The 27,427-nt window shown below is 43.8% G+C and overlaps 2 protein-coding genes across 6 annotated transcripts; one reads left to right on the forward strand and one right to left on the reverse strand.

Annotated features, from left to right (window-relative positions):
• Positions 1-10: 10 nt before the first annotated feature.
• srpx2 (sushi-repeat containing protein X-linked 2) lies at positions 11-9,123 on the forward strand. 2 transcript variants are annotated; one of them, XM_024429182.2, is made up of 10 exons: positions 11-1,182; positions 4,562-4,642; positions 4,849-5,040; positions 5,172-5,348; positions 6,271-6,394; positions 6,491-6,612; positions 7,029-7,208; positions 7,319-7,452; positions 7,824-7,942; positions 8,051-9,123. In XM_024429182.2, exons 1-10 carry the CDS (start codon positions 1,113-1,115, stop codon positions 8,229-8,231), a joined length of 1,380 nt encoding a protein of 459 aa, XP_024284950.1. In that variant the 5' UTR covers positions 11-1,112; the 3' UTR covers positions 8,232-9,123. The 2 variants fall into 2 exon arrangements, with proteins under 2 accessions (XP_024284950.1, XP_024284949.1); XM_024429181.2 differs by having other exon boundaries at positions 269-1,182; positions 7,821-7,942.
• Positions 8,527-27,427, reverse strand: LOC112256154 (synaptotagmin-like 4). 4 transcript variants are annotated; one of them, XM_024429177.2, is made up of 18 exons: positions 27,259-27,427; positions 26,926-26,976; positions 15,831-16,004; positions 15,327-15,542; positions 14,881-14,990; positions 14,461-14,578; positions 14,190-14,336; positions 13,987-14,089; positions 13,704-13,809; positions 13,478-13,566; positions 13,251-13,343; positions 12,655-12,833; positions 11,580-11,682; positions 11,043-11,204; positions 10,769-10,871; positions 10,536-10,662; positions 10,115-10,323; positions 8,527-9,545 (listed from the first exon to the last, which is right to left on the reverse strand). In XM_024429177.2, exons 3-18 carry the CDS (start codon positions 15,947-15,949, stop codon positions 9,397-9,399), a joined length of 2,133 nt encoding a protein of 710 aa, XP_024284945.1. In that variant the 5' UTR covers positions 15,950-16,004; positions 26,926-26,976; positions 27,259-27,427; the 3' UTR covers positions 8,527-9,396. The 4 variants fall into 4 exon arrangements, with proteins under 4 accessions (XP_024284945.1, XP_024284946.1, XP_024284947.1 ...); XM_024429178.2 differs by lacking the exon at positions 26,926-26,976 and having other exon boundaries at positions 14,464-14,578; XM_024429179.2 differs by lacking the exon at positions 26,926-26,976 and having other exon boundaries at positions 13,719-13,809; positions 27,259-27,426.

The following is a 27,427-nucleotide window of genomic DNA, read 5'->3' on the forward strand; positions in this document are numbered from 1 at the left end:
TTCCTAGGATTTATGGGAAGTTTTATTTCGCTTGTATTTATGATGTTCCAAAATAATATAATAGAACAGAATATAATAACTTAATTTTTCATAGAGGAAACGTCAGTTGTGGCTAATCGGATGAGACAGTATACACATGACAAATACAAACGCTACAAGATACAAGAGTAATGCCGCTATACACGTGCAGCAATAACAAAGCGTTCTTCTCAACCGTTTCGGTAAAAAGCTGAGGGATGGAGCTGGAGAAATGCAACCACTCTCAAATTCATATATATAACTATGGATGCAAGGACTGACCATGATATCAAAGTTATAGTTTTGAGGTGGTATAGTTTTTGTTTTTATTAATTTGTTCACAAACATTGGAGTGAAACAAGCTTATATTGATTGGGTGCGACAGTTGAATTTGGCTCATTGGGTCAGACGTTATATTCTTCAAGAATCAAATGGGCAAATGTCATTAATTCAGAAGTCCAAAAATGGATGAAGCAACTGCAGATTGCCCCTTTAAACACACTAAAAATGCGTAATCAGGGTGAAAACGCAGGTCTTTATCTCGTAAAACCAAGGCAGACACGAGTGGGCTATCGGCATCAGCAGCCTGTGGCTTTTTAATAGAAATGTAGTTATTGTGACTTTTGCCGGAACTAGCACGTCTGACTTGCTGCGAACTGGTTGAACGCTGGTTTCAATCGCTGATTGGCGCATTAATGTATAATTTATTTGCCCCTCTTGCGTGCGCAGTTAGCCCAACCAGTCGGTATCATAGTCCTTTATGGTAGCCCTTATAAGTAGTCCAACAACGCCTCCCAGCGGTAACTTCTCGAACAGTAAATGTCATAAACGAGGAGGACTTTGTCAGTAAAAATTGGCGCAAGGCTGGTTTGTCTGGAGCGTTGGTGGGATTATTCTTGATTTAGAGAGATATAACAAAAACAACGCTAATGATTTTGTCAGTAAACAAAAAAACGATTCAATGAATAACGGTTTCATTGTTGCCTTCAAATTTTCTGCGCTGTATGTTAGTCAATGGTCTCCACCTTGGCTACAGTAGATGCCCAGTGGAACCACTTTTAATCTGAATATTTGCGCTTCAAGACCGTGTTGGCATGTCACGATTCCACATCCTTTTCCTCTTCACGCTGACCTTTATTAGAGAGCTGCTGGGACACAATGAAGGTAAGATTTAGATATACTGCACTTTGACTTAGACTATTAATATGTTTCTTTACTCACAGTTTAAACTTTGCATTAGCCTTGATGTACAACATGTATGCACATGTTATTCTATACCTGATGTTGCATAAGCAGTTATGATTTGGACACTCTCAAACTATACTTTTGTAAGCTACTATAAAATCATTAATGCCAGGAGAGACAAATCCTTTCCTTGTCAATCTCATCTATGGTCCATGATACAGTCCATGCAATGGGGAGTGAGGACATACCTCCATCACCACAGTTATAGGGCAGGTAATGGAAAGCAGCTGCAGTGGCATCTTTAGAGGCAACTGACAGAATACAAAGAGAGCATGGGGAATTTCCTGAAAAGAAACTCATCCACTCTTGTAACATTCTTTTTCAGTTAAGGAGAGAGCAAAGAAGCCCAAATATGCCATCTATGCATTTTGTCATGAATAGATATGTTTTGCGGGTGAATAGAAGTCCTCACTATATTTACCTGTGTTTGTTATCTGATGTTGGGTATGTCACCCCTTTTCAGACCCCTGTAATTACAACTCCAATCACAGACAAATGACTGAGTGTGCATGGACCAGCTGTGTCAAGGCCCTAATTTAACCCCTACAAGACAGTGATTTGAGTCACCTCAGATCCACCCAAACGCATACCTACTACCAGTTGATAACAAAGCGTCAATCTAGTCGGCTAATGGATTGATTCTGGTTATGTCTCACCATTGCTATTATCACAGGTTCTCGTCGTTTACCACTTCTCCAACTGAAATACAACGGTTGCTAATTGGGAATGGCCTTTATAAACCTCAGCATGAGAATATGTCCATTGAAGTACAGTTGGACTGCAGTGAATAGTGGGCTTGTGAAATCCACCCCCTCCAATGTGACTCATTTCTCCTAGCTGGATGTTCTCCCTGCAGTGGTCATTGCATGTCTTCCTGGTAAAGTAACCGTCTCAATGGGAGCTGTTGGACGTGTGCCAGGCTGGTCTCACTGTGATGCACGTTGTGTCAGTCTGCCTTTTTACAACCTCACCGTCATCAGGCGGCCACAGCAGCAGCCTGCATTACTGCTTTAATGGAAAATAGGCTGTTAGGATGAAGAGGTGTTTGACTACTAATGTCTACCATGTTGAGACATGTTGTAAAGGGTTTCAATCACTGCAGAATGATTGTTGATTGTAGAAAGGTTGGAACATGTTTAACTATAAAGTTGATGTTTATATTTTATTGTACAACTGCTGCTGAAATGTAAACTATCTTGAATAGCGAAGAGTCTGTTTATAGACAGTAAATGAAAGATTATCCTCACTTGGATTTGCTAACATGAGGGAGACTCGGGTGATAGAAATCTACTGGCATGTTTTTATGTTATTCAGAGTCAGACTAGAAACATGGCATTTGATGAAAAGTGTTGTAACATCATTGTAACTTCTTCCAGTGGAAGTTTAGCAGTTTATTGCAAGTGCCCAAATTACTAACATTAGAAACTTTATTGAGTTGTGTCACCATGAATTGAATTTTCATCGGTCTAAATTAAAAGTAATGACTCATTAACTTCCCCTGTAGGCTGGGCAAGCTAATCTAATATCTGAACCAATTTGTTGTTACAAATACTCAGGGATAATACTCAGCTCAAAAAACCCTCAAATCTGGCAGCCCTCTTTCTAAACAGTAGAGTCCCTTATAAATATCCTTCAAGGGATTATGTTCTTGAAATAGGCTAGACCACAAGTGAGGGGAAAGAATGAGGGTGTTAAGGGATACCTACTGTATGGAAAGTTAGATTCAGCTCCTAGGTTTAAAGATACAGTGTAATGCTAAGTAGACAAAAAGAGATGTTAACAGCTTTAGACCCAGTACTAACTAGTAATTACATTCAAAATGGAGTAGGGAACTTCTGCTCGCCAGCTTCATCTGTTTCATGTGTCATGATTTCAGTGCACATTCAGCAATGTGTGCCAGTTAAGTAATTTCCCTACACTCTTTACTATTATCTTTTACTTCCATGTGATGCTAAAACACTTTTACGTTGCGATAAATGAAACGTCAGCCAACTAGAAAGCCAGTCTTTTGTCAGAGGCATACTGGTTTGACTGGACTTCGGTTTTGGATCCAAACCCCTGGAGAGGTTTTTATTTTTTTAGATTTCCCTTATTGGAAATCCAGGTGTTAAATAGGAAGCTGGCTCAGGAAGGGACCAGAAACCAGGTTGTGTGGAACTGAGACTTTGTGGAAAAACCATTAGCATGCCAAAATACTTTCTCTACGTGACCTATATTCCACTCTTCATGTTCTACATCAAAATCATTTGATATTCATCACAAATAAGCAAATAAATACAAAAGTAGGTTTATGAGTGGGAAAAAACAGTACATATCGTCCATAAAATCAAATCAAATGTATTTATATAGCCCTTCTTACATCAGCTGATATCTCAAAGTGCTGTACAGAAACCCAGCCTAAAACCCCAAACAGCAAGGAATGCAGTTGTAGAAGCACGGTGGCTAGGAAAAACTCCCTAGAAAGGCCAAAACCTAGGAAGAAACCTAGAGAGGAACCAGGCTATGAGGGGTGGCCAGTTCTCTTCTAGCTGTGCCGGGTGGAGATTATGACAGAACATGGCCAAGATGTTCAAATGTTCATAAATGACCAGCATGGTCAAATAATAATAATCACAGTAGTTGTCGAGGGTGCAACAGGTCAGCACATCAGGAGTAAATGTCAGATGGCTTTTTATAGCCGATCATTTAGAGCATCTCTACCGCTCCTGCTGTCTCTAGAGAGTTGAAAACCGCAGGTCTGGGACAGGTAGCACGTCCGTTGAACAGGTCAGGGTTCCATAGCTGCAGGCAGCACAGTTGAAACTGGAGCAGCAGCACGGCCAGGTGGACTGGGGACAGCAAGGAGTCATCATGCCAGGTAGTGCTGAGGCATGGTCCTAGGGCTCAGGTTCTCTGAGAGAGAGAACTAGAGAGAGAGCATACTTAAATTCACACAGGACACCGGATAAGACAGGAGAAATAGTCCAGATATAACAGACTGACACAAGCCCCCGACACATAAACTACTGCTGCATAAATACTGGAGGCTGAGACAGGAGGGGTCAGGAGACACTGTGGCCCCATCCGATGACACCCCCGGACAGGGCCAAACAGGCAGGATATAACCCCACACACTTTGCCAAAGCACAGCCCCCACACCACTAGAGGGATATCTTCAACCACCAACTTACCATCCTGAGACAAGGCAGAGTATAGCCATAAGTATAGTCCATAACTACATTAGTGGCTAACAAATGGTTTTATTTTATGCCTTTTTGCTATGACTGATCAGAGCTAATAAGTCTGACATTGGTTTCAGACTCTGGAACCACACTGCACAGCAGCTACAATGAGGTTGTTCCAGAGGAGGAGTACTATACTCCCAGACTGGACTACAGGAGTAAGTAAGGAGAACCACACAGTCACAACACTAACATTAGGAATACGCTTGTCATAATGTAAGTGGACACTTACACTGAATTGGAAATCTACGTACCCCACATCACTGTTTTGAAATCATTATCTCTTGATATCAATTGGGTCTGTAGCACACTGGTCTTGGCGCTGTGTTCCAGTGTGTGAATAAACAGTGTTGTTTCGATGCAGATCCACGATGGTGTCACTTTTTGAGCCTGGCCAATGGGGATGTGACCTGCCACTCCCCCCGCGGAGGGAACTACCGCAGCACCCTGGGCACCCTCTGCGAGATGACCTGTGACCGCGGCTACAAGCTGCTGGGCAGAACCTCTGTGCAGTGCATGCCCAACCGACGTTGGTCTGGAACCAGTCACTGCCGCCGTGAGTACAGGCTGAATACAGACAGATACATGTCATCTATTGTTAACGAAAAAGGACCTACGTTTTCTTTAGAAAAACCTCCATAGGAGTAATTTGTATCTCTTTTTGACTATGGTGTGTTGACTCCACAGAGGTTCGTTGCAACACGCTGCACCTGATCTGGCACGGCACGTACCACTGCAGCCAGGGATACATGGTGGACTCCAGGTGTGATTACATCTGTGAGCCGGGGTACCGGATCGAGGGGGACCACTCTCGCACCTGTCTGGTTGGGGGGTCCTGGAGTGGGGCAGAGCCCATCTGTGAAGGTACAGCCTACACAGTGCCTCCAGAAAGTGTTCACACTCCTTGACTTATTCCGTATTTTGTTGTGTTGCAGCCTGAATTCAAAATAGATATCAATTTTTTTCTCACCAATATACATACAGTACTCCATAATGACAAAGTGTAAACACATCTTTAGAAATGTTGGAAAATGTATTGAAAATAAAATACAGAAATTTCTCATTTACATAAGCATTCACACCCGAGTCAATACATGTTAGAATCAGCTTTGGCAGCGATTACAGCTGTGAGTCTTTCTGGGTAAGTCTCTAAGAGCTTTGCACACCTGGATTGTACAATATTATTTTCAAAATTCTTCAAGCTCTGTCAAATTGGTTGTGGATCATTGCTAGACAACCATTTAAGTCTTTCCATATATTTTCAATCATATTAAAGTCAAGACTGTAACTCGGCAGCATTCACTGTCTTCTTTGTAAGTAACACTAGTGTAGATTTGGCCTTGGTGTTTTAGGTTATTGTCCCGATGAAAGGTGAATTCATCTCCCAGTGTTTGTTGGAAAGCAGACTGAACTAGGTTTTCCTCTTGGATTTTGCCTTCGCTTAGCTCTATTCCATTAATTTTTATCCTGAAAAACTCCCCAGTCCTTAATGATTGCAAGCATATGTTTGTTTGTTTCTTTCATAGGCCTGGGCAGCTCCCAATGGGCATGTCTCCCACAACACAAACACAACACAGATAGATACTCATCTAGTGCCTCTCTTTCCACATGTTTCATTTCCTTCTTTTGTCTTTGACTCAAGACCAAGACATATTTCTAATCTTCAAAGTTCCCTTCCCTCAAGAGGAACTGATTCAGTTGACCAAGACCAACAGATGTTAACATTTAACAAAAAAAAGTATATATTATTGTTCTTCACTGGTTTACCAAACTGATGTTGTTTCAGATCATGATCCTCCCAAAATAAAGTGTCCCCTGTCTCGGGTGAAGGTCGCAGAGCCTGGGAAACTAACCGCCAGAGTGTCCTGGGACCCGCCGGTTGCCACGGATACTGCTGATAAAACATTAGAGTATGTCAGTCCTTATTTACTGCCTTTTCCCCTCTCCTCTTCTTCCCCTTTGCTTTATCTGGAGGTGAAACATGTGTTTGTTGTGTCTGTTTGCAGTGTAACGCTGATAGGCCAGCGGCCAGATAGCAACTTTAAAGAGGGGATAAACATTATCCGGTACACAGCACACGACCAAGCCAGGAACAGGGCTGCCTGCAAATTCATTGTTCGGGTTGAGGGTAAGACATCACTGTCAGACGCAATGATCTGACATTTGGACGAGAGCAAAACCCATACTTTACAGGACAAACACATTATACAAATAAACGTTCAACGTTCAATTGATACATTTCATCACGCAACTAAATACTGGATTTTTTTTACTGAGTATAAATCTAATTCCTTCAGTGACAAACAACAATCATATTTCCCTTGTGGAGAACTTCTATAAACATCCAAGAGTCATCATATTTCAGTACTGTTCGAAGATGGCTGCTTTGGGCCAGTATTCATATAGCATCTCAGAGTAGGAGTGCTGATCTAGGATCATGTCCCCCCTGTCCATATTATTTGATTTATTATGATCTAAACAACATAACTGAACATAGATCAGCAATTGGTTTGTGAAATCAGGCTCTGCTCTCTCTCCCCCCAGTCAGGAGGTGTCCAGTCCTCAAGACCCCTCTCCATGGTTACCTCACCTGTGACTCTGACGGGAACAACTACGGGGCGGTGTGCGAGTACCACTGTGATGGGGGCCACGAGAGGCGGGGGACCTCCCGCCGAGTCTGCCAGTTCGACAGCAGCTGGACTGAGGCCCCCGCCGAGTGTGTCAGTTAGTATTGAGAGCCAATGACAGAGAATCTGGTTTGTTGTGTTCATAATTTAACCCATACATGTAAAGTGATTACACCAACAATACACTGTTTTTTATTGCACATGTAGCAATGGAGTTTAAAACAGATGTGAACACAGCATCTGCCCTCCTGGACCAGTTCTATGACAAGAGGAGGCTTCTGATCGTGTCGGCACCTAACGTAGCCCATGGAGACTACAAGCTCCAGAACCTTATGGTGCAGGTGAGTCAAGAGACTGTATTCAACAGCGCCAGAACCGTAATGTGTCATTGGTAAATGGACCGACTGATCTATATTGAGTAGTTATTTAGGAGGCAAGGTGATCTATAGATCTGTTAGTCTCGACTCACCTTTAAAGTCCTTTGCAATGTCATACACGCCCAGAAAGACAGCTGGATGGTTAGGGCATTATCTGCTAGTCAGGGAAATTTTGCACTCAACTTACTTTTACTTAGGAACGACGTATTATGTGGAAGGTAAGGCTTCCACAAGAGAGCGCCACTGCTAGCTACTACGGGATTTAATACAAATGAAATATAAGCAGCTTGTTTTTATGATTGTGACCATTCTTTGGGTGTTTTCATGCCTAGAAGGCAGATTGTGGTCTGGACCTACGACAAGTGACGGTGATTGAGCTGCTAGGCTCCCCCCCTCGAGAAGTGGGCCGCATCAAGGGACGTCACCTGGACACTGAGGTCATCGAGGGTCTGAGGTAAGGGGATCTCGCATAATCATGTTGGCTGCACTCCATCTTCAGGCAATCAAATACACCATCACTGTCTCGACACTAAATGGTTATCTGGTGCTGTGTGTTGTACAGGCAGGCTTTCAGGATCTCCAGATCCTACTTCAACATGGTGCTGTTGGACAAGGATGGTTTGGACCACGAGAGATTCATCACTCCCACCACATCCGATGAGCTCTTCTCATACATCGACGATAACCTGTTGGATGAAGAAGAACGACATCGGCTGGAGTTGCACAGAGACTACTGTGACTAAGACAGTGGTTTGGGGAGGTCAGACACTTATGTAGATAGCAAAGCTTTTTCCTCTGCGCTATGTAGAGATACAATCATGGACACCAGGGTGGCCCAGAATAGAGAGAGAAACAAGGAAACACGCAGGTAACAGCTCTGGTAGTGAAATGTTTCCACTGGCTGATAGATAATGATCTGATAGATTTAGAGATAGACCTGTAAAAACAGGCTACCTCTAACAGTATAGAAACATATGTACGCATCTTTTTTTACTTCACTACCCATACTGCACTGTAACAAATGCAGATGATTACAGGTTTAGGCATTTCACATATTTATTAGGTGAATGAATAAAATTTGATACAGCCATAGCAGTGGAGGCTGCTGATGGGAGGACAGCTCATAATAACGTCTGGAACGGAGAGAGTGGAATGGCATCAAACCATGCGTTTGATACCATTCCACTTATTTCGCTCCAGTCATTACCACAATCCTGTCCTCCCCAATTAAGGTGCCACCAACCTCCTGTGAGCCATAGTAAAAGCAAACTTGACTCAAGTTACAGTATGAAAGATAATGACATTTACTTTCAAAGGATAGAGGTTGAGAAATAAAATTGGTCACTTTTAGTGCAACTGATCATATTTACATATATATTTCAATGTACCACATGTTTGACATCCCTATCACAGGTACAGTAGTTTTCATTTGATTGCCATGAAGCACCACACAAGATATGGACCAAAAATGGACACAATTTCGAGTGCAACAGAGATTCAGCCTGAAGCTGAAAACCCGGCAACCCCCATGAAGCACCCTAGTTAATAATGAATGGTTTGCTGATCATGGATGGAATTTAGCTTGAAGAAATATGTGGGAAAAAATGTCAATTAAACATGAGTTGTTGAATTTGATCAACTCTTTGGTTAGTGCTGTTTATGATTTTAAAAAGCATTTGCATATTAAACACACAACCTTGCATTCAAACATATGAAATTATACCTCGGCTAGCAAATACCTGAAGACCTCAGATTAATTTACTATATATGCTTTCAAAAGCACTTCTTTTGGTGCTTGCGGTTAAACACAGCTGTGATAGTCTTTTGGTTACAGATAATAATGGTGATAAAAAGTTGAGGGATTGCCCTTTGTCAATTGCTCTTCTCTCAGGTTATGAGATGGGGTCCTCACTTGCTCTTGTTCTTGCCCATAGAGGAGCGTAATGGAAGAGAGCCCTCTGCCCATGAGTCAGGGTATTGCATCATCTTCTGCCACAGAGACACCTCCTCCCCTGTTGAGTCCGCCTCCACTTCCTCCTTGCCAACCTTCAGTGTGGCTGAAAAGTAGGGCAACAGAAATGCAGTGAACTAAAGTAGGTCTGACCTGTCCACACAATACAGGAGCCCTAAGCATAGTGTGACATTTGGGAGTTCACTGCTTTTGAAGCGATTTAAACAATGGGCCGACTGCCTATCACCAGAGGGGGTAACACCAGAGGAGGTCGCCTGTTGGGCAGGAGAGTTGGGCCAGTAACCTGCTGAATCAAATCCCTGAGCTGACAAGGTAAAAATCTGTCTTTCTGCCCCTGAGCAAGGCAGTTAACCCACTGTTCCCCGGGCGCCGATAACGTGGATGTCAATTAAGGGGTTGGGTAAATGCAGAAACGCATTTCAGTTGAATGCATTGTTGTACTACTGACTAGGTATCCCCCTTTCCCTTTTAGATGTTTGACCTCTGAGGTAGCTTTTCTTTACTACCAACTTTAACATCGGCAAAATAGGTGACCTGCAACGGAATGATAAATATTGAATCAAACGTTTAAAAACGGAAAAGGAATACTGCCGATGGATGCTTCCCTACCATAACACTTCCCCTCCATAAAGCAACAAGGTGTTGTGTCATTACCTGTGCCTGTGCTGAGTCGAACCCCACCCAGGAAGTCATTACTGGAGATGGCCTCCCGGTCCCACACGGTCAGCTCCAGACACATCTTACTCAGCTGATCCAGGGTCAGGTCTTTGTACACAAATGTGTGGTCGTAGTGAGGGTTCAGAGTCTTTTTCACCACCGGAGTCTTCCTCTTAGTGGACTTGGACTTCGATGGCAACAAGTATCTAGGGTTAAAGCATAATGAGTGAAAACTATTACATTTTCATGAAGGCTAGGTGGCAACAATGTTTTTAATTCTAGTAATCAATAAAGTATGTATTTTTATTAAAATTAGTGGGAGTTGCACCATCTCCTGAGTGAGAATGATGAAACAGAAGAAATTCATAATCTCCGAGTGAATGTGAAGATTTAAAGTGATAGCATGCCAAAAGCGAACCCTTTCACAAAGGAATCCGACGTGTCCCCTGCTTTCATTGCCGTCAGGTTCTTGGCCTCTTTGATCAAGACGTGCAATTCCCCTCCCTCCTCAGTCTTTGACTTGTTGCCTAGAGAAAGAGTCTTGCCTAGGGGGGATAATGGTGTCAGACAGCCACTGGTAAGGATTTGAAACACAGACAGTGTCGACTGAGCTTTTCTGTTCCTCTGTTCTGTCGACACTGGCAGTCCTACCTTTAGTCTTCTCTGTTGGTGGTTTCTTAGTCGAGACGTACTTCAGGGAAATCACCAGTTCTCCTTTGTACTGAGAAAAGGCAGAGGACTGCAGTGGTGATGCCTATGAAGAGAAGAGCTGAGGTAAAACCACTAGACTACAGGTTAATAATGTATACTGTAGATTAGAAATACATTTAAAATGATTGATGTGTAGGGCCTGGAGTTTCTTCCAACCATGAAACCTGATCAAGAACAACTCTGAGCCCTGATGATGGCGCCTACTCAGGCTTACTTTTCCCATGAGCGCCACACACTCCTCGTGTTGGCCGTCGAGGTCCCTGCAGTCCAGAGGCACCTCTACCTCTCCCAGGAAGGCATTACGGCCCAAGCGGTCATGGTGCCAGACAGAGAGCTGGAGGGAACGAGTGAGCACCTGGGAGCGGCTGATGGAGAACTGGAGGAGAAGAAGGGAAAAAGTGTGAGGGAGTGGCAGGACAACGTCAACATCAAACCCTTCCCTCACTGATCTGTGAAACAACATCTTTAGAGTTTCTCCTTTCACCCTCTCTGGCCTTCACATCCGAGTTCCCTGTTCTGTATACTCAGTGAATTAAAAAAGGGCAGAAACAAAATCAATATTTGTTTGCCGTTTACTAGAAGCAATAAACTCTTTATCTTGAAGGTCAACATCAATCTTACTGCCTAGTGAAGGTGGAGGCATTATCGACTTAATGACCAGCCATTGAGAGACAAATAATAAGGGATTTGTCCACAGCCCAGGTTCATCAGTGTCCATCTAATTCTACTGCAGTTCCAGAGAGTCCATCACCTTTAGGATCTCATTGTAGGTGGGGTCCACTGTGTTTCGTTTGATGCTGGTTTTCTTTTTACCAGTGCGAGACTTGTCAGGGAGAAGATAGCACTTGACATACCTGCAGGACAAAACGACATGAGAATAATATTTTTCAACACATTAAAGCCCCCATGCAATCTTGGTAATTGTATTTTTTAAATCATCACTGCATGTCAAATCACTGTGTGCGTGTTTATTTAATGAAAATAACTCCAAGATATATGTTTTATCACTTATTTCCCTGAGCCTCCTTTGGCCCTTGAAATTCTCACTCTGATCATGTAAGCGTGAGGAACAAAATTTGAATGCATTTACATGCAAAGCCCTGATTGGCTGATATGTCTAGAGCCCACCCCCTTACCCAGATGAACAGCCATTGGTGTATTATAATCAATCACATTGTGATGTCATGATAGGGGCCAAAAGTTTCATCCTACCTGAAAAGGCTGAAATTTCAGGCATAATTTTCAAATAGCTCTTACACAAAAAGGGCACTATCATAATTTTCAAAATGTCTGTGTTATTTTCGCCCTCAAAATGTGTACCTACATTTCCAGAATACAAATTATAATTTTCATTCTGAATTAAATGGAAAATCTTCCCTTTGGAACTCTGATAAATGACCTCTGGGTACATCAAAAATGTTGTAAACAGGACATCTAAGATGATCTACGTTATGTCATACAGTAATAACACTGAAGTGTGTGTTTAGAGTAAACAACAGGATTACTGGGAATCATTTTCTACAGCGCTGCTCATCTACTGTCATCATGAAAAGAAGACAGGAAAACCACGGAAGGGTGTTTGTCTCACTTTAAGGAGTGGGGGTGTACTCTCACTGTTGGCAATGACATGATATAATGCATCCGAACAGCTTAGTTGAAATACAATTCCAGATAGGCGTCAACCATTACTTTTATCCATCCTGTGTATTCAGATGAGGGGGATATGGAGAGGATACAAAAGGAAGAAGCATCTTCACACTATTGAGATGCACCCATCAATTCCTACTGAGACAACTATTAGACCCTAGTCCCGAGAGGACACTCACGGGTTGGAACGCTGGCGTGTGGCGTCCCCGTGGGCCAGCGAGTGGCACTCCTTGACGAGGACGGCCAGGCTATGGGTGGTGTCATCGTAGCTGAGAGAGAACACGATGTCCCCGCTCACCTCCACGCAGTCATAATCTCCTGCCTCACTGTAAATACTCATCAGACTCCCCAGTGTACTCTGTGGTGGACACATTCACAATTCACCAAGTAGCTGTTAGTAGTTAGTTCAACTGCATTGATATTGGATACAATTCTACAACCTGGACGAGAAAGGTAAACGTATCGTATCCAATCAAGAAACAAACTTGTTCCTGGAAAGGTGCACAAATGAGGCCGAAACTGTGACAATGAAAGTCAGGTCACAGTCAAATTTTCCTGCCCTGAAGCAATTTTGAGCTTGAGCCTTTGTTGCCATGGTAACTTAATTAGGCAGCAGCTCAACACACGAACCAGGATATCCTGAATTGTCTCCAAAACGTTGTGTCGTTGACTTATCAATTCTGTTTCTAAAAATATCTTCAGGGAATAAAACTGGCATCACACACACTAACTAGAACCTATGAAAATAAGATAAGTGAGAATCACATGCATTTACCTTGGAGCCGCGAAGATTTGAGGTACTTGAGCCCACTGTCTTTCTATGGATGCTCACCAAGTTATCAATGTCCTCATCATCCTCCTCGTCATCCTGCAATGACAACAAGCAAATCTGAACTCATGCAAAAGACAACGCAACTGCATTTGTCATCAATACTAAGAAGTATTTTATGCCTCAGAACTATTATGCCTCAGTGTATTATGAGGAAGTGGGCTTCTGTTCACCGGCACATTGAGGCCAGGCACAGACTTGCTTCTGTCACCCATAGAGCCCTCCGATACTTCCTTACGCAGGTCCAGCACAGATGTGAATTCTGATTGAAACACATGAAGACATTAAATGAGCATGCCTTCATTTACTCAAGCAGGCCTGAAGCCCTTAAAAAGAACCTTATTTAATTATAGCTTGGGAATCAGAACTACTGAGACGACCGACACACAAGAGTCTCACCGGAGGGTTTCTGACCTTGTCTGACGCTCTTCTTGAACAGCCCGTCGTCTTCCAATAAGACAGACCCTGTGCAGGGACTTACACTATGACGATTCACTACGGAGGACTATGGAAAGAGACAGGGGTTACAGTCAGGTGTGACAGTATAATATGTATTGGCTGGATACATGAAGATGACAGGGTTAGGTTCAATTTCATATTTTACCGAGTGGACTTTTTACTTCCCAATTCGACTGTGCTGAAATGTAACTAATCCCAACACCTGATGGATGTGTAAACTCACCGTGTCTAAGTTGGCGCTGTGGATACCTGTGCTTTCTACTTTGACTGGAATACTGGACACACTGGAACCTGCTGGACTGGACCGACCTGTGCTCTTCTTCTTCCTGGGTCATAAACACCATTCATAATGAGGAGCCATCCCAATGAGTCTCGTTAGCATGTAGCGCTAATGCCATAGGCCTATTTTTTGGGATGTAGACTTACATTGGTAAGAAAGGAGTCCCAAGAGAGGGCTCCGTCTCTGTCCTGACAGTGTTCAAGCTGGCTTTCTCTGCAGATTTAGTGTCACTGCGCTGGTGCTGTTGCTTCATCTCAGCTGCCACTGGTTCTTCAGAAACTTTGTCTGGCGGACTGTGAAAATAACAATGAGTGTCAAAGTTCTGAGTTGAAACTCCATCCACATATTACAGTAACTGCGTCACACTCGAATGATCATGAAGCCTGTGTTGTCCCCCCAGATATAAAGAGGGCTCACTACTTGTTGGAGGCCGCTAGGTCCATCAGTCTGGGTCGGGGAACAGGGATGGTCGGCTGGCCGGGTTTCAACTCTGTACTCTTCAACAGTTGCTCTCCCATGGTCTCCCTCTTCCTCACTAGAACAGAACACAGAGCTTTAGCATGACAGACAACTGGTAACATGCTGTCAGTGGCTTCATTCATTCAGACAGGGAATTAATTACTTTTGATGGCATTTGTAGGAAGTGCAATTCAAAAAGTACATGAATTCAGCTATGCAGTAATGGAGCTTCCCACGTATCAATAATGAAACTGAGTAGAGGAATTAGGACAAATTCCTATGCTGTCACAACATTAACATTTCATTCTGCACCAGAAGTGAGAGGTTTTAAGTTTCCAACTGAACAGAGCAATGCCCACATCAGTTTCCTGGACTCACATGGGGACCTCTTTTTGAGGGAAGCTCTCACTATGTCGTGTCCAGGGGTGGTGGTGAAGCGGTTGACTCGCTGGTCATAAAACCAGTCTCCAGTGCACTTCTTTAGATCACTGGAGAAAGTCACACCACACGTTGTTACCACCGCGTTAACACATCATGGATCAAATATATGGACCAAACCCGAAGAGTAACATGCTGACATTGCAAAAACTCTGCACTGTTGTCAAAATTCGACACCAGTTTAGAATGCAACAGATTTGCATAGCGGATCCACATCATGTAAACCCGCTTAAATCCTTGTCCTCTCCTCGAGTGGTGTTCTACAGCGAGATGCTTTAAAACATATGATATCACGCTTTGCATATAGATACAGCAAACACAGGGATCCTGGTTATGCTAAAGGATAGGGTGGGGTAACATACAGTACAGAGAAATGGGACTCTTACGCCTCTTTGGCACACACACTGCACACCCAGGATCCATTGGGGCGCACTGCGCGGCAGTTGCGGCACACTTGGTGTTTACATGCCCTACATTGGCTGGAGCTGGCAGACAGTCGACCCAGTGGTTCCTGGCAGCGACCGCAGCTGCGCTCACTGTACCTCCCACTGCTGCGCTTGGCCCCCTTCCTCTTTATGTCCAGCAGCTCTGTCTTCAGCTTGCTGAAACACAGGGAAGGAAGATGTTGGTTAGACCCTCTCCTGTTGGTGTCTGTGTTGAAATCTTTGCCTAACTGGATGTTGAAAGTCTAAAAGTGACTTCCTCCTTCATCTGCACAGATGTGAAATACTGAGCCGATGAGGTGAAAGCTAAATTCCCACCAGCATCCACTGTATTGCTTTCACCTGTCCTGTTTTTTCAGATCTGTGCAGAAAAAAAGGAAATGAGACAAGGTGAGGAGGAAGCCACTTTAGGACTATTGAGATGCAGCCGGGAAGGAGAGTTCTCACCGGACACGCTGCTCCTCGGCCTGCCTTAGCTCCTCGTCCCGCCGCAACACCTCCAGGATCAGCTCCCGCTCCGAGTCGGTCAGGAAGGCCATGTTGATCATGTCTGCAGCCTGTGGCATGGCACCTCCGTCCCAGACTAACCTCCTCAGGGATAGTCAGCCTAGACCAGACAGGCTAACCAAAGAGCAGACCAGGGCTGAGTCCAGAAGGCATGAAATGGGAACATATGATTTTATCTCTAGAAGTTGTCCTTTCTGCTTGAAAATGATTTCCTCCTGCTTTACCAAGCACTGTAGCTACCATTTAAAAATCACTCTCATGATGTCATACTAGATACTGTAGAATTCTATATTATTCTACAGTATCATAGTCACTTAACAATGTTTACATATCTGGTATTACTCATCTCATGTGTATATGCTGTTTTCTATACTATTCTACAGTATCTCATTCACTTAATACTTAATATCTTGCATTACTCATCTCATATGTATATACTGTTAATTTCTATACTATATCTTAGTCCGTTTTCCTCTGACATTGCTCGTCCATATGAAGTCAAGAAGTTTAAATGTATTTGGCTACGGTGTATGTAAACTCTGTTTTTCACAATTCCTGACATTTAATCCTTGTAAATATTCCCTGTCTTAAGTCAGTTAGGATCACCACTTTATTTTAAGAATGTTAAATGTCTGAATAATAGTAGAGAGAATTATTTATTTCCGCTTGCATTTCTTTCATCACATTCCCAGTGGGTCAGAAGTTTGCATACACTTAATTAGTAATTGGGAGCTTTGCCTTTAAATTGTTTAACTTGGGTCAAACGTTTTGGGTAGCCTTCCACAAGCTTCCCACAATAAATTGGGTGAATTTTTGTCCATTCCTCCTGACCGAGCTGGAGTAACTGAGTCAGGTTTGAAGGCCTCCTTGCTCGCACATTCTTTTTCAGTTCTGTCCACACATTTTCTAGAGGATGAGGTCAGGGCTTTGTGATGGTCACTCCAAAACCTTGACTTTGTCCACAACTTTGGAAGTATGCTTGGGGTCATTGTCCGTTTGGAAGACCCAAGCTTTAACTTCCTGACTGATGTCTTGAGATGTTGTTTCAACATATTCACATATCTCAAAAAAGTACAATCTTTGTCTCCATGTGCAGTTGCAAACCATAGTCTGGCTTTTTTATGGCGGTTTTGGAGCAGTGGCTTCTTCCTTGCTGAGTGGCCTTTCAGGTTATGGCGATATAGGACTCGTTTTTACTGTGGATATAGATACTTTTGAACCCGTTTCCTCCAGAATCTTCACAAGGTCCTTTGTTGTTGTTCTGGGATTGATTTGCACTTTTCGCACCAAAGTACATTCATCTCTTGGAGACAGAATGTGTCTCCTTCCTGAGCGGTATGATGGCTGCATTGTCCCATGGTGTTTATACTTGCGTACTATTGTTTGTACAGATGAACGTGGTACCTCCAGGCATTTGGAAATTGCTCCCAAGGATGAACCAGACTTGTGGAGGTCTACAATTTTTTTCTGAGGTCTTGGCTGATTTCTTTTTGATTTTCTCATGATGTCAAGCAAAGAGGCACTACATTTGAAGGTAGGCCTTGAAATACATCCACAGATACACCTCCAATTGACTCAAATTATGTCAATTAGCCTATCAGAAGCTTCTAAAGCCATGACATAATTTTCTGGAATATTCCAAGCTGTTTAAAGGCACAGTATGTACATTTCTGACCCACTGGAATTGTGATAAGTGAATTATAAGTGAAATAATCTGTCTGTAAACAATTGTTGGAAAAATTACTTGTGTCATGCACAAAGTAGATGTCCTTACCGACTTGCCAAAACTACAGTTTGTTGACAAGACATTTGTGGAGTGTTTGAAAACTGAGTTTTAATGACTCCAACCTAAGTGTATGTAAACTTCTGAATTCAACTGTATATAGTCTTAATCCATTCCTACTTAGATTTGTGTGTATTGGGTATATGTTGTGTAATTTGTTACAGTATGTGACCAATAAAATGTGATTTGATCACAGCGAAAACCAGTGTAAATCCCATCTAATCCCAAACATCAGCAGCACTGAAGATGGAGTAAAACTGACAGAGGCTTCTTTATCCCCAGCTAAAGTCCCTTTGATGGAGGAGCCACTTTCAGTACATAAGCCACGACCTCACATAAGGTGCAGGCTGCTCAGACAGAGCACAGCATGACAATGGACCCCTGCAGGAGAGAGAGTGTGTTCAAACAGTGGAGGGCTTGCTGTGAGGGGAGAGGACGGAGACAGGTAGAGAACCCATGAGCGGAGGGCTTGCTGTGAGGGGAGAGGACGGACACAGGTAGAGAACCCATGAGCGGAGGGCTTGCTGTGAGGGGAGAGGACAGAGACAGATAGAGAACCCATGAGCGGAGGGCTTGCTGTGAGGGGAGAGGACGGACACAGGTAGAGAACCCATGAGCGGAGGGCTTGCTGTGAGGGGAGAGGATGGACACAGGTAGAGAACCCATGTGCGGAGGGCTTGCTGTGAGGGGAGAGGACGGACACAGGTAGAGAACCCATGAGCGGAGGGCTTGCTGTGAGGGGAGAGGACGGACACAGGTAGAGAACCCATGAGCGGAGGGCTTGCTGTGAGGGGAGAGGACGGACACAGGTAGAGAACCCATGAGCGGAGAGGCCGGGGAACAGGTAGAGAGCAGTAAACAGTACAGGCAGGAAAGCCGGCAAACGGGTGATGAGCAGGCATTTACCACAGCACTTTAATAAAAGATGTACGCAAAAGCATTGAACAGGGACTATGTGCTTCTTATCAGAGTGCTGCAGTTTGTGTGTGTGTGTGTTTTATTTACGTCACCTTTATTTAAAAAGGCCATAGTGGATATAATTACAATTTAGCAATTAAACACTGGAGTGATAAATGTGCAGAAGATGAATATGCAAGTAGAGATACTGGGGTGCAAAGGAGCAAAAATTAAAATTAAAATAACAGTATGGGGATGAGGTGGTTGGATGGGCTATTTACAGATGGGCTATGTACAGGTGCAGTGATCTGCTCTGACAGCTGGTGCTTAAAGTTAGTGAGGGAAATATGTCTCCAGCTTCAGTGACTTTTGCAATTCGTTCCGGTCATTGGCAGCAGAGAACTGAAAGGAAAGGTGGCCAAAGGAAATGTTGGCTTTGGGGGTGACCAGTGAAATATACCTGCTGGAGCGGTTGCTACGGGTGGGTGCTGCTATGGTGACCAGTGAGCTGAGATAAGGTGGGGCTTTACCCAGCAAAGACTTATAGATGACCTGGAGCCAGTGGGTTTGGCGATGAATATGAAGCAAGGGCCAGCCAACCTGAGCATAGAGGTCGCAGTGGTAGGTAGTATATGGGGCTTTGGGGACAAAACGGATGGCACTGTGATAGCAAATTGGATGCAGTCTGAGTAGAGTGTTGGAGGCTATTTTGTAAATGACATCGCTGAAGTCGAGGACCGGTAGGATGGTCAGTTTTACGAGGGTATGTTTGGCAGCATGAGTGAAGGATACTCTTGAGAAATAGAAGCCGAGTCTAGATTTAATTTTGAATTGGCGATGCTTAATGTGAGTCTGGAAGGAGAGTTTACAGTCTAGCCAGACACCTAGGTATTTGTAGTTGTCCACATATTCTAAGTCAGAACCGTCCAGAGTAGTGATGCTGGACGGGCGGGCAGGTGCGGGCAGCAGTCGGTTGAAGAGCATGCATTTAGTTTTACTTGCATTTAAGAGCAGTTGGAGGCCACGGAAGGAGAGTTGTATGGCATTGAAGCTTGTCTGGAGTTTAGCTAACACAGTGTCCAAAGAAGGGCCAGAAGTATACAGAATTGTGTCGTCTGCATGTACAGGTGGATCAGAGAATAACCAGCAGCAAGAGCGACATCATTGATGTATACAGAGAAAAGAGTCGGCCCGAGAATTGAACCCCGTGGCACCCCCATAGAGACTGCCAGAGGTCCGGACAACAGGCCCTCTGATTTGACACACTGAACTCTATCAGAGAAGTAGTTGGTAAACCAGGCGAGGCAGTCATTTGAGAAACCAAGGTTGTTGAGTCTGCCGATAAGAATGTGGTGATTGACAGAGTCGGTCCAGGTCGAGGAATACAGCTGCACAGTATTGTCTCTTGTCGATGGTGGTTATGATATCGTTTAGGACCTTGAGCGTGGCTGGGGTGCACCCATGACCAGTTCGGAAACCAGATTGCATAGCGGACAAGGTACGGTGGGATTCAGAATGGTCGGTGATCTGTTTGTTAACTTGGCTTTCGAAGACCTTAGAAGGGCAGGGTAGGATAGATATAGGCCTGTAGCAGTTTGGGTCTAGGGCGTCTCCCCCTTTGAAGAGGGCGATGACCGCGGCAGCTTTCCAATCTTTGGGGATCTCAGGAAATATGAAAAAGAGAGGTTGAACAGGCTAGTAATAGGGGTTGCAACAATTTTGGCTGATCATTTTAGAAAGAGAGGGTCCAGATTGTCTAGCCCTGCTAATTTGTAGGGATCCAGATTTTGCAGCTCTTTCAGAACATCAGTTATCTGGAGAAATGGGGGAGGCTTGGGCAAGTTGCTATGGGGAGGGGGTGCAGGGCTGTTGACCAGGGTAGGGGTGGCCATCTAAAAAGCATGGCCAGCCGTAGAAAAATGCTCATTGAAATTCTCAATTATCATGGATTTAATCGGTGGTGACAGTGTTTCCTAGCCTCAGTGCAGTGGACATCTGGGAGGAGGTGCTCTTATTCTCCATGGACTTTACAGTGTCCCAGAACCTTTTGGAGTTTGTGCTGCAGGATGCAAATTTCTGTTTGAAAATGCTAGCCTTTGCTTTCCTAACTGCCTGTGCATATTGGTTCCTAACTTCCCTGAAAGTTGCATATCGCGGGGGCTATTTGATGCTAATGCAGTACATCACAGGATGTTTTGTGCTGGTCAAGGGCAATAAGGTCTGGAGTGAACCATGGGCTATATCTGTTCCTGGTTCAACATTTTTTGAATGGGGCATGCTTATTTAAGATGGTGAGGAAGGCACTTTTAAAGAATAACCAGGCATCTTCTACTGATGGAATGAGGTCAATATCCTTCCAGGATACCCGGGCCAGGTCGATTAGAAAGGTCTGCTCGCTGAAGTGTTTTAGGGAGCGTTTGACAGTGATGAGGGGTGGTTGTTTGACTGCAGACCCATTACAGACGCAAGCAATGAGGCAGTGATCGCTGAGATCCTGGTTGAAGACAGCAGAGGTGTGTTTGGAGGGCAGGTTGGTTAGGATAATATCTATGAGGGTACCTGTGTTTAGGGATTTGGGGTTGTTCCTGGTAGGTTCATTGATAATTTGTGTGAGATTGAGGGTATCAAGCTTAGATTGTAGGATGGTTGGGGTGTTAAGCATGCCCCAGTTTAGGTCACCTAGCAGCATGAGCTCTGAAGATAGACGGGGGGCAATCAATTCAAATATGGTGTCCAGGGCACAGCTGGGGGCAGAAGGTGGTCTATAGCAAGCGGCAACGGTGAGAGACTTGTTTCTGGAAAGGTGGATTTTTAAAAGTAGAAGCTCAAGTTGTTTGGCACAGACCTGGATAGTAAGACAGAACTCTGCAGGCTAACTCCGCCCCCTTTGGCAGTTCTATCTTGTCAGAAAATGTTATAGCTAGGGATGAACATTTCAGGGTTTTTGGTGGCCTTCCTAAGCCAGGATTCAGACACAGCTAGGACATCCGGGTTGGCAGAGTGTGCTAAAGCAGTGAATAAAACAAACTTAGGGAGGACGCTTCTAATGCTAACATGCATGAAACCAAGGCTTTTACGGTTACAGAAGTCAACAAATGAGAGGGCCTGGGGAATGGGAGTGGAGCTAGGCACTGCAGGGCCTGGATGAACCTCTACATCACCAGAGAAGGAGTTGGATAAGGGTATGGCTAAGGGTTATAAGAACTGGTCGTCTAGTACGTTCGGGACAGAGAGTAACAGGAGCAGGTTTCTGGGCGCCGTAGAATAGCTTCAATGCATAATGTACAGACAAAGGTATGGTAGGATGTGAATACAGTTGAGGTAAACCTAGGCATTGAGTGACGATGAGAGAGGTATTGTCTCTAGAGACATCAATTAAACCAGGTGAGGTCACCGCATGTGTGGGATGTGGGACAAGAGGGTTAGCTGAGGCATATTGAGTAGGGCTGGAGGCTCCACAGTGAAATAACACAATAATCACTAACCAAAACAGCAATGGACAAGGCATATTGGCATTAGGGAGAGGCATGCATAGCCGAGTGATCATAGGGTCCAATGAGTAGCTGGACGGGCTGGAGACATGGCGATTCAGACAGCTAGCGGGCCGGGGCTAGCTGAAGGGCCTTAGAGGGACGTCACGATGGAAGAAGTCTGTTGTTGTAGGCCCCTCATGCGGTTACGTCGGTAGACCAGTCGTGATGGATCAGCAGGGATCCGTGTAGTAAAAGGGTCCAGGCCAATTGGCAAAATAGGTATAGTTACCCAAGAAATTGACTGATGGACCACTTCAGCTAACAGTCCGGTATGCTCTAGTCAGCTAGCGGGCCACGGCTAGCAGGCTAGCAGATGGGCATTCAGGGGATGTCGCAACGAAGGAGCCACTTGAAATAAACCCTCGGGCAGATTACGTTGGTAGTCCAGTCGTGATGGATCGGCGGGGCTCCGGATCGACAATAAAATGGGTCCAGGCCAATTGGCAAAATAGGTATTGTAGCCCAATGAGTGGCTGATGGTCCTCTTCAGCTAGCCGGGAGATGGGCCTAGCATAGGCTAGCTCCAGGCTAACTGGTGCTTGCTTCGGGACAGGGACGTTAGCCAGGAGAAGCCAATCGGATAGCAGCTAGCTAGCTGCGATGATCCAAGTGACGAGGTTCAGAGCACATTGGATGAGGCAGGTTGCAGGAGAGTATGTTGAAGCTGGCGTTAAGAAAAATATAAAAAAATATATGCAAAGAAAAAAGTTACATAAAGATATATACCCGGGACACGACAAGACGAAGACAAAAGATGTCCGACTGCTATGCCATCTTGGATATGTGTGTGTGTCTTGACTAATCAGATTCAAAGTAATCAAAGGTCAGGCTTGGTGCATGTCTACAGAAAGCAGAGCACTTTCCTTCCGTTTAGCAGACAGATAGACACAAGCAAACACTCTCTACAGTATGAGCCTACACCTAAACATAAGCGATCTGATATGCTGCATCAGTCTGATCAGCTGGAGGCCTATGTGCCTGGTCCCATCTGGCCAGGGAAACAAAGCGGTATAGCCTAAGCCAATTTATTTCTGTTAAGAGAACATTTGAATATTCCAAACTTCTGTCGGCTAAGCTACCTAGACCTTTTTAATCCGACAATTTGTGACTGGAATTAATCAAAATGAACAAATAGTGATGACATGTGCATTTACACAGTCTAGCCTGTGTAACTTTTTAATTATAGGCTTACACAGGGTTATAATGTTAAAAGATTGGGAATGGGCGGTGCCCATCGCTGGGCCTACATGATGCAACCCTGTATATAGCAAGCATTGCCCTGTTAGTTATATTGTCCAATCACAGCTGTCTCTGTGTCTCCCCTGTTAGTCTAGTTTTAAAATAGAATACATATGAACAAATACAAGGTTGCTGCAGTTTGACAGGGTTTTCAAATCAAATTAAATGTTATTAGTCAAATGCGCCGAATACAACAAGTAGACCTTAGAGTGAAATGCTTACTTACGAGCCCCTAACCAACAATGCAGTTTAAAAAAAAATACAGATAAGAAGAAATAAAAGTAGCAAGTAATTAAATAGCAGCAGTTTATCCTCCCTACAGGGCAATACATTTTTCCAGGAGTTAAAACTTAAAACTGTGTGACCCGATTAAAAAAACTCTCGTAATCATAGACCATTTAAAACAGTTTTTTTTGCAACTGATTAATCACTATATGATACCCTACACAGAAATTGACTTTAAAGTCTGAAAGGCACTTTCTCATTGGCCAAGTCAACAGTATTTTTTGGTTGCCTGAAAAAAATGGGGAAAATAGTTGTTTACACGCAGAACCTTAAACAACATGCAGGAAATTATGTTTTACTGGCCTGCTACATCAGACACGCAACTTTTGCAGAGCATGAGCGCGCTGGCTCCACGAAAGGCATGCTCTACTCGAGCATAAAATTATTCTTTTCTATATGGTTCTATTTTCAAGATTTCGACATGACGCTCACGTTTTACGGGACGTGATACTAGAGACACAATCGCACGGTAAAACAACGGCTTCACAAATTATTTTCAATGGAAGGAAAGTAGTGAGAAGCGGAGTGGGCAGGGACCGTTGGGCGATGCAAGTATGGGGAGCTGAATAGGGCGGGACTAAAGTTGGGGAACATGAACTTTACGCAAATCTTCTCCGACATTGCTGCACGAGTAACCAATCAAAGCTCACCATAGCTTCCAACCCCCATTGGCTGACAATGGTTGCTGATACATAGCGAATCTAGAACTGCTAGGTGAGTTAGAGCTATATAGTGTATCTCAAATCAAACTTTATCACATGCGCAGAATACAACAAGTGCAGACCTTACCGTGAAATGCTTACTTACAAGCCCTTAACCAACAGTGCAGTTCAAGAAAGAGTTAAGAAAATATGTACCAAATAAACTAAAGTGAAACATTATAAAAAGTAACAATAAAGAGGCTATATAAAGGGGGTACCGGTACCGGGTGTAATTTGTACATAGAGGTAGGGGTGAAGTGACTATGTATAGATAAATAGCAGCAGCAGCAGTGTACAAAACAAATAATCCTGTGGCCGTTTGATTAATTGTTCAGCAGTCTTAGGTTTTGGGGGTAGAAGCTGTTAAGGAGTCTTTTGGTCCTAGACTTGGTGCTCCAGTACTGGTTGCTGTGCGGTATCAGAGAAAACAATCTATGACTTGAGTGACTGGAGTCTCGGACAATTTTTGGGGCCTTATTCTGACCCCGCCCGGTATAGAGGTCCTGAATGGCAGGAAGCTTGGCCCTAGTGATGTACTGGGCCGTACTCACTACCCTCTGTAGCACCTTACGGTCAGATGCCGAGCAGTTGCCATACCAGGCAATAGGATAAAGTGGCTCACGCTTTGCTAGCCGTGGCCAAAATGTACGCTTCTAGTGTAGCAGGTAAAAAATAAGTGACTTATTTTGTGACGCCCCTATTGGAACTCTTTGTAGTTTGGTTGTTTTCAGTTTATTTTTTAAAATCCCCTGCCTAATGGGACAACCACAGAGCAGGCAATCCTTAAGGTCCCTGCTACAACTTGGTTCAGGATTTTTACCTGGTTACTATCAGGAGAAAGAAAGTGTCCCCACCTCTGAGTACAGGACGGACTGACGAGAATGTTAGTGGATCCTCTAGCGAGCCTCCATGCAGAGGCTGCTGCTGCCACAATGCCAGCCCGTCAGAAGCCTCTGACTCTGCCTTGCTAAAGTTGGCTGGGTAATAAGGGAGATGGAGCTGACAAGCAGACAGACAGCACAGTGATCTAGCTTAGAGCCAACACCCTGAGATGACCGTGCTGCAGACAGAACAGAGTAGAGGTGGACTAGTGGAGGATATCAATCTCCCTAGCATTTCACACTAGGACGTACAGTACTGTGTCAATCACACTGGATTAAACACCAAACTATAACGCCTAACTACAACAAACTAAGCCTATAACTTTGTACTATGCCTGAGTGGCACAGTGGTTTAAGGCACTGCATCTCAGTGCAAGAGGTGTCACTACAGTCCCTGGTTCAAATCCAGGCTAGATCTTATCCGGCCCATAGGATGGCGCTCAGCAGTGTTCGGGTTTGGCCGTCATTGTAAATAAGAATTTGTTCTTAACTGACTTGCCTAGTTAAATAAATAAAAAATTACATCATGTAGAAAATCCTTTGCAGGGAAAGAAAACAGTCTGACATATTTCTCAAAGTAGATCTTGTGCTTTTAGAGTCTGACACAAACATAAATCAACATGTTTTACATAAAGATAGCATTTTTAATTTGAGCATGTCATCCTATGGTAAAATAGGAAAGGACATGGGAAAATAGTCTCCAGCTAATCTTATTTTGACAGACACTGGCACACACATATACAGTATTGGGAATGATAAAGTAGGACTAATCGGATCCTTGTGTTTTTAAACCCCATAGAGAACCTCTCTGTCCGGGTGAAAGGTTGCTTGGAGGAATGGGAACAGGAAAGGAAAAAACAACACGAGCTCAGCATTATCGCAGGGTCCCACCCTCTAAGGACACAGAACGGCGGGTGGAAAGCACTGGTTAAACCATTTGTTTAATCCTGACATCAAGCCTGTCATCGGCCATGTTACAGTCATGAGCTTCAAGCTCCAGTTGAGTCCAGCGCCTCAGAAAACGTTGAATAATGTTGAGAATGAGTTGAAGAAACAGGAAAAACACACTTCTTGATTTCAATCATTTGCATTCAAAAAGGTCACTAGCACAGGGTTGTTGTGCTATGCTATGTCACTCGTGGGGGAGGAAACGTCGTCATTGTTTGAACGCTTGAGGCTAATCGACTCACGCTTGAGTAGTGTACAATATATGTAGGGCAGCTCAGTTCAGAAGAAGGCTGTTCGTGTCAAGGAAATTGCATGAATAGCAACGTTAGTAGGAATTATGTGGTTGTAGGAAAACCTTCACAAAAAGTGCTTTTCCGGGGCATTGTGTTTATAGGCTATATAAAAGAATGAATTCCAATTGAACAATCCATGAGAATAGCATAGTATGTGCAATTTCCTGGACAGTTACTCAACATGGAATGTATAACAAAATCTGTCACCTTATTGGGCAAATAGTTATTTGCCTCGGCTTGTAATATATCTCAAAATAAAGTAGGGCTATAGGCTACAACAAAACAAAATGTAGCTTAAACAATGTAAGGGATGGATTTAATGTTGGCAACACATCCAGTTTGGAAAAAAGCAGAGTTATCATCACACATGATCTGAAGACAACCCGACATAAGAACTGCTTTTGAATGAGTGAACGCACATATAGTTCATGTTAGATAAAAGGTATTTTAGCAACAGTCCAGATTGTTTAATTACCTTGAAAAAAACGTAAACTTTACTCCGACTGTGATCCGAATTAATTCACCACTTTATTTCCACAATCCAGGAAGGGAGGACGTAAAAAAAAGAGAACAGAATAGGCGCGTTTTAGAGCAGACTGATAGCGGGTAAAACAAGTGGCATATAGTTTCTGCGCCAGTCGATGAATGGAGTATAGTAAAGAATTCCAAAAAGAGGTTTCCCGTGTCAGGAAGACGTCTTCAGCAATTAACTGTTGTGCGTAAAATAACTTTCATTTAAACTGTAATTAAATATAACCGTTTGAATGCATGTTATAGATCAGAATGAATCACGACAAACTCAACGTACCTCTCTACCCTTTGCTGCAATGTATCGTCTTGACTCCTTCCCAGTCTAACTCCCTGTCTCTCCTTCCTGCATTCTGAAACTTGACTTTCAGCGTTGGTGGTTAGAAACCTAAAATCCCGGAAGATATGGAACGGTTGTGACAGCGGTGGTGCGGCAGAGGTACACAATT

The sequence above is a fragment of the Oncorhynchus tshawytscha genome, linkage group LG08 (assembly GCF_018296145.1).
Source record: "Oncorhynchus tshawytscha isolate Ot180627B linkage group LG08, Otsh_v2.0, whole genome shotgun sequence".
Taxonomy (NCBI): Eukaryota; Metazoa; Chordata; class Actinopteri; order Salmoniformes; family Salmonidae; genus Oncorhynchus; species Oncorhynchus tshawytscha.